Source organism: Lampris incognitus, chromosome 5, assembly GCF_029633865.1.
Source record: "Lampris incognitus isolate fLamInc1 chromosome 5, fLamInc1.hap2, whole genome shotgun sequence".
Lineage (NCBI taxonomy): Eukaryota > Metazoa > Chordata > Actinopteri > Lampriformes > Lampridae > Lampris > Lampris incognitus.
In genome coordinates, this window is record NC_079215.1 from 20,950,109 (window position 1) to 20,957,382 (window position 7,274).

At 42.4% G+C, this 7,274-nt stretch overlaps 1 protein-coding gene across 1 annotated transcript in view; it reads left to right on the top strand.

Moving 5' to 3' along the window:
* prkacab (protein kinase, cAMP-dependent, catalytic, alpha, genome duplicate b) overlaps window positions 1-4,530 on the top strand; it is a 28,949-nt gene extending 24,419 nt beyond the window's left edge. Inside the window, exons 9-11 of the mRNA XM_056280932.1 lie at window positions 863-922; window positions 3,222-3,326; window positions 3,410-4,530. Coding sequence (XP_056136907.1) covers window positions 863-922; window positions 3,222-3,326; window positions 3,410-3,535 — 291 coding nt within the window. The 3' untranslated portion in view covers window positions 3,536-4,530. The remainder of the gene's footprint in view (window positions 1-862; window positions 923-3,221; window positions 3,327-3,409) is intronic.
* The last annotated feature ends 2,744 nt before the right edge of the window (window positions 4,531-7,274 follow it).

Consider the following 7,274-nt stretch of genomic DNA (forward strand, 5'->3'; position numbering starts at 1 on the left):
TTCTGATACCATTTTAGTAAAAGCATTAAGACAAGCATTGTTACTGATGGGGGAAAAAGGGTTTGAATGAGTTCTAAAGTAGTGGGCAGTTTTCAAGGCTTTACAAATTAAAAGCGAGTTAAATGCTCTGCTTGCCATTTTTGTTATAGCCTGATTTTGATGTTTCAGTTGATTAATTTAGGTGGAGGAAACCTTCACAGATTTCCTATCCATCACTCATTCAGAAGTTGCAGGGAATGGCACAATGTGAAATGAGATTAATAGTACCCGTTTCAAATGGTTCATTTACTTATTTATTTGCAACTGATTTTAATTTATTAGCTATTGCTATTTGGAAAATAATAGAGGAATTTTGTAAGAAGCTCCTTCCTCTACATTACTTGAATCACTAACTACAGCAATAGTTTTAAATTTTGCTCTTCATGTGTGTTGCTTAAGTATCATTTCTGCTGCTTAGCCACCATTGTGAGCATCATGTAAAAAGAATTCAGCAATAAGTATTCAGCACGACCCTGGACAAATTATATTTTAGTCCATATCCTAGATCAGCACACAGATCCTGCTTTAAATTGGTACATGTTAACACAGGAAAGTGCTTACCCACAATCCAGGCTTCAAACAGCATTTGAAGTTCTTAATGGCAACATGATTGAACCGCATCCTCCGTGAACACCTGAGCCAAATGTTCAAATCAAAAATCATGGTTGATAAGGAATGAGTGCAAAGCTGAGTAAATTGGAGTATTTGGGAGTTAAATGGCTCTCCTCAGTTCACTAACATTAGGAAGTTGAAGCATTACTCATGCCCTGTCTCCATCTAAATTTACCTCTTCTTGACAGTCTCCTCTTTTCTCCTGTCCTAGGTGCGTTTCCCGTCCCACTTCAGTTCAGACCTGAAAGACCTCCTAAGGAACCTGCTACAGGTGAAGATGAAAAATCAGAATCCTTTCTCCTTGCCGCAATGTTGATTTCACATTGATATCTTGTATTTATATACAAGTACAAAAATAAGCCAAATGCAGGGCTGGACTGGCCATCTGGCAGACTGGGCACTTTCCCGCTGGGCCAACATGCCTTTTGGGCTGACACAACTGCCTTTAAAAAAAAAAAAAATTGTCTGACTGACCCATCAAACAGGTAGATTGGCATACTGTTTTTTTACTTAATTGACACTGGGCTGGTCCAATCCCATCTTCTTCTTTTTTCGTTTTTTTTCTTTTTTTGGCGTTTTCCCCCCTTTTCTCCCCAATTGTACTTGGCCAATTACCCTATTTTCCAAGCCATCCTGGTCGCTGCTGCACCTCCTCTGCCGAACCGGGGAAGGCTGCAGACTACCACATGCCTCCTCCGATATTTGTGGAGTCGCCAGCCACTTCTTTTCACCTGACAGTGAGGAGTTTTACCAGGGGGATGTAGCGCATGGGAGGATCACGCTATTCCCCCTAGTTCCCCCTCCCCCCTGAACAGGCGCCCTGACCGACCAGAGGAGGCGCTAGTGTAGCAACCAGGACACATACCCACATCCGGCATCCTGCCAGCAGACACGGCCAATTGTGTCTGTAGGGACACCTGACAAAGCCAGAGGTAACACGGGGGTTTGAAATGGCAATCCTCATGTTGGTAGGTGTTGGAATAGACTGCTACACTACCAGGATGCCCCCAATCACATCTTTAAACCCCTCCCCCTTTAGGCTCAGTGCCTTCATTAAACAGTGCATCTGCAAACAAGACTAGGTCAAAATCTAGTGTATGGCTGGACCGTGTATGGTCAATGTTCGAAATTGTGGCCAATTTGTTACAGGAATAGTCAGTGTTAGTGTCTATAATGTGAATTCCTGGATAGCAAATGTTCATCTGCAATTTTCTGCAGTGGTCCCAGTAATATTTGTTGCTAAAGTGTACTGAAGTAGCATATCACATGACATGGTTAAGCTACGTTCAAGTAAAAATAAGGGTAACACTTTCAATGAAGCTTACATCTATAACACCCTATAAGCATCTATAATGCCCTATAAGTGTAGCTATAGGTCATTGTAAGAGTCATTATAACCATGTATATGCCCTCACAACACCTCATAACCACCTTTATGATACATTGTCAATTTAAAACGGATTTATGCATTATAAATATGTCATCATTAGCCTGTTTATCTGCAAATGTCATAGTGCATCATAGCCAACTTGTTTTGCTGAAGTTTTGTAGAGATGCGTAATGAGACTTCAGTGCTATTTCACAGTCTTCAGCCATAGCCGTTAGTCATTGTAATACACATTATAGGAAAGTATGGACGTTATAGATGCAATAGATGCTTATACGACGTTATAGTTGCTTATAGGGCGTTATAGATGCTTATAGGGCATTATAGATGCAAGCTTCATAGAAAGTGTTACCAAAATAAGGTTATAAATGCAGCTGCAAGAACCATTTTTTCCACTCATATCTTTGGATGTGTGATTTGAAAGAGAACTTAATTTAATTGTAATGATAACTGTTCCTGTTAACTCCCCCTCCTCTTTCATCTGGTTCTAATCTGTGGGTGGAGTGCTTCAACAGCTCTCCCTCATGCCTCTCGGTGCATGGAGAGCTGTTTTCTCTCCTACTCTGCTCTATGCTGGACCGTTACAGTGCGTAACCAGATGTGGAAAGAGCAGCAAAATATTCCATTATTAGCATTTCAGTAGTATCCACAAGCAGCAATATATTCCGTTCATTAGTGCGCGATAAATGTGGAATGAGCTGGAACCGCTGTGCTGATCCATTTTGAAAGAGCAGTTGCCAATAGGGAAACTGCCACTTACGTGTTTACCAGCAATATCATTGGTTGGCCGACCAATCGTGTAACTTCAGTGACGTCGTTGGTCGCTTGATCCAGCGGCCCAATTGTGTAACTTGCTCACTCAGTCACTCCAAGGACATTCGCATTTGTAGGGCTGGCCCTGCTGGTCCAGTCTAGCCAAAGAGTGCCAAAAAAGTGCAACGCCACTTTTTGAAGGTATTTATCATGTTTCCTCTCTTAGTCTTCCATGATTCCCTCTTACTCATTACACAGCTTTAGTGATTTTAGGAAGTGGCACAGTTGGTATACATATACAGGGGAGGGTGAAGATTGGTGGTGTGTGATCAATTGTGGTGGGGCGGTCTGGGCCAAAATGCCAGGACCTTTTTTTTTTTTTTTTTGTCCCAGTCCAACCCTGGCAAAATGTATTTGTTCTTACCATTAGGTTGATCTCACAAAGCGTTACGGCAACCTCAAGAACGGGGTCAACGACATCAAGGGACACAAGTGGTTTTCGACCACCGACTGGATTGCCATTTACCAGAGAAAGGTGCGTATGTTTGCTTTGAGGGTCGTTGACCATCCAGATGCAGAGAGTCAGTTTTTTCAGCAGTTGTCTTTGTTTGTGCATAGGTGGAGGCTCCCTTTGTCCCCAAGTTTAAAGGACCGGGGGATACCAGCAATTTTGATGAGTACGAGGAGGAGGAGATCCGCATCTCCTTCACTGAGAAATGCGGCAAGGACTTTGCTGAGTTCTAGAGTGTAAAGCGAGAGAAGGCGCTGTGGAAAAGAATATGGTGGTGAAAGGACAGCTGATCAGAAGCAAAATGGAAGGAGGGAGAAGGGGGGGGCGAACTGGAGGTACTGTGTCTCCTGTCCGATCACATGCACCAGCGACAGAGAGAGGGAAGAAAATGTGGATGGAAAAGGGGGAAAAGCGCAAGGAGACTGATAACCAGCAGTATTGCCTTTTCTGTTGCATTTCTTTTATACTTCTGTCTTATTAATGGATCCCTTTGTGTAAAAAAAAAAGGTGTGTAAGAGATTCATGGGTGTTAGGGACCTCGCTGTTATTTAAAGTTTCCTTCACATCACTTTACATCTACCCCACTCTTTTATGCTCCCCTTTATCCACCATTGCAACACAATGTAGAAAAAAGAAAAGAAAAGATCATTCTGTCCAAATTCTACTGTCAGGTCATTTGTCAAGCCCACTGACTCTTGTACAAGTTTTTGTCTCTGTCTGCAGAAAGTTTTTGATAACAGTTAAAATAAGGGACAGCCAATTAACTGGCTTGCTCACCGTTTCCCAGGTGGGTAGGTGGAAGCATTAATGTGAATATTGAATGAAAATCAAATTAAAATGAATAGGAACAGGCATTTGCAAACTGCAGTCATCCATTAGTTGTTCCTTAATTGTTTAACGCTACCTGTTTAAGATGAAAATAATGTTGTCCAATATCATTGATAATATTGCGGAGGTTGAGCTGAAAGGCTGTGATAGTGAGAAATGAGTCATTAACAATGGCTGTGCTTATACAGTCATAGGCAGTCATTGAGGCATATTTTTCATTTAAAAGAATGTGTGAACTTTTATTCTAAAAACGGTTGGTTAAGCTCTTGGCACCCTATTTGCAGAACTATCAAAATGGCATCTCAGGTTTGAAAAAAAAACAAAAAAGACACGACATAGACATGACACAGCTTGAAGCAAGTATTCAAATTAGCAGATGAAGAATGTGTAAATAGCAATGGCATAGGATGCTGAAGAGTCACTTTTCATGCCTTTTACAGTTGGTTCAGGGAAAACTTAAAGGGAAAATAAATGTACGGTACAGTTAAGTTCTCAGTCTTACTCCACCTGGATTTGTTGAGACATTATCAGGTTAGCTTAGCCAGGCTCCTTTCATGTTCACAACTCAAGGCTCTGCAGCATTCATGGCTAAATGATAGTGATCCCAATGTTTCCACTGATATCATGACTTGTTAAATGATGAGGAAATGTGGATAGTAAGAGACTGAAAATACCATTTTTTTTCTTTTACATGGTGGTGACTCTGCCATAACAAAATGGTATCTTGGGTTTGAAGATATCACTTAGATAAGACATTTCTATGGATTATAGGAAACATTGGGATCAGCAGACAAGATGAGTATGGGCATAACACCAATCCAAGGGTTCAGATGAACAAATGTAAACAGTTGTTGGCAGACGTAAAGGAGAATATATGGCAAATGTAGGCTAATGATGTGTCTTCCATATTTTCATAGTGTCTTCCATATTTTCCTCCATACAGAATATTTTAATGAGGGGGGGGTGCACCTGAGGCGACTACCTCAAACCCCTTGTGGCTGTTTCTGACCAATTATTAATGGAGATTTGTATGTAGTGTGCTTTGGCATTGAGGTCTTTTATGGAAACCTATGTCTTCTCTCATCTCCCTCGCACCCAGCATTCTCCTCCTGCCACCTGTTTATAGGACTACACTCTGTTTACTGTCTGACTGATTGGCACGGTTTTTTTTATTATTTATTCCTATTTCGAAAGATGAGCACTGTTTTTGTTCTTATTTTTAATATGTTTATAATGATGTTGTGATGAATTGCACTGCTTCCAACAACAGTTCTTTTTTTTAAATATATATATAGGTAGAGAAAGCTAGCACTGAGGGTAGTACAGGGTGTCCATCTGGCCTCTGCGCTGCACACAACACAACACAACACAACAACACAATGTTTCAGCTGTCCATTCCCCACAGTGGCTGGCATTAAATACCGAAATGGATTTTTACAGCGGGGGGGGGGGGTTATAATGTGCCACCACAATTAAGGTATTTGTTAAACTTTCATACAAATACAGGCCTACATGCCCCCTCTCTAATCTCTGATGTTGAATAAAATCAGATTAGGTGAAATTTCAAGACTCTCTTTGGGGGAAATTGTGGGGTAGCAGCGTAAATACGTAAATTTTCCATATTAAGCGATTTAAAATAGGATAGGATGGCGAATTAAAATATAGCTGTACAGAGACGTGTCCATTCCTTTCAAGGCAAGTTCACTTAATGGAAAATATTGCTCCTTTTTAAATTACTGTGGGATTATATATTCATAGTAATGTGAAATTGCATTTACAGTGGTCTTCAAGTAATTGGGCATGTGGGCTAGATTGTTTCTTCCCACCCTTCACTCCCAAAACCCCGTCGGATTACTACCAAAGAAATTGGTCGTCTCATCCATGAATTTCATGTCCTACCTTTTGACCAAAAAGGTGCATCCTTCCTGCCTGGGACTTTTGTCCCTGTGAAAATCCACACCTTGCATACTCACCCCTACACAACACAAGTGTTAATACACAAATATTGTCATTACCACAATCGGTGCATAACTATGGAGCAGGCAAAACCATCGCTGTCATACAACGCGTTGGAGAGGTAAAAACAGTGTTTGTTGTGTTGGTCACTGTCGGGATAAAGTGTTTCAGATGGTGGGAGGAGATGCAAGATAACTACTGGCCTACTTGTTATAATAGGGGGGGATGGTCATTAATGGATTATTATTTATTATTATTTACGATGCTGTAAACCACTTGAGATTTCACTGTCGCTGTATTTCCTTCATGGCAAGTTTATTGTTGGCTATATAAACACGGAGAGATGTTTGACGATATAACACAACATTGTGTCTCATTAATGTGGTTTTGCACCGATATAGGACTTCCGCCCCATGCCAGGCACAAAGCCGGTACGTAGTGTCGCACTTTTGACGAGCTGTTACACTTTATCCAGTATTACCCCCCCTGCCCCCCCCGCCCCCGGGACACCGCAAAGGGAAGCGTCGAGTGGCATTAAATTGTAATATTTTGCAATATATTCTAATAAAAGTTTTACTTGAAACAATTTTGAACCAACCTGTCTATGTCGCGCACGTCCGTGGTCGGCGTGTTTCTTAAAAAGGTCGTCGATTTTAAAAAGCGAGAGCTCCTCCGTGACTTGAGCGGGACGTTTCGTCTGGTCTTGCGGTCATTTGGGGAAACCAGTACAGCGGCGGGATCATCCAACACCGACGCTGCACGGGACCGCCGTTAACAGGGCAACGCATCGTTCGACCGCCCCGCGTTTGGCTAAAACGCCAATCGCCATGACGACATTAAAAACCTCGCCGAACGACAACTTTGCCCGTTGGATGGTTGCTTCCGGCGTGCGGCGAAGCTTCAATAAATCTAGCGTCGGTGTCGGGAATACCCGCTTCTGATGGGAGCCCGCGAGAGCGAACAAAGCATCGCTCCGATGCGCAAAAAAAAACAGGCGAATTCCACCTTAAATGTTATTTGCGTCGACGGAGACTCGGGCGCCATCTTCGGTCCACCTTAAGCGCACAATGTGGCTGAACGCGAACGCAAGCGCACGAGCCGGGGGCTTCCGTTTTCATTCTTCAGCCGGCGATCGCGCACTGTGCCCTGAGCTCAGTGTCACTTCTGAAACAACAGCGGGGGGAAAAG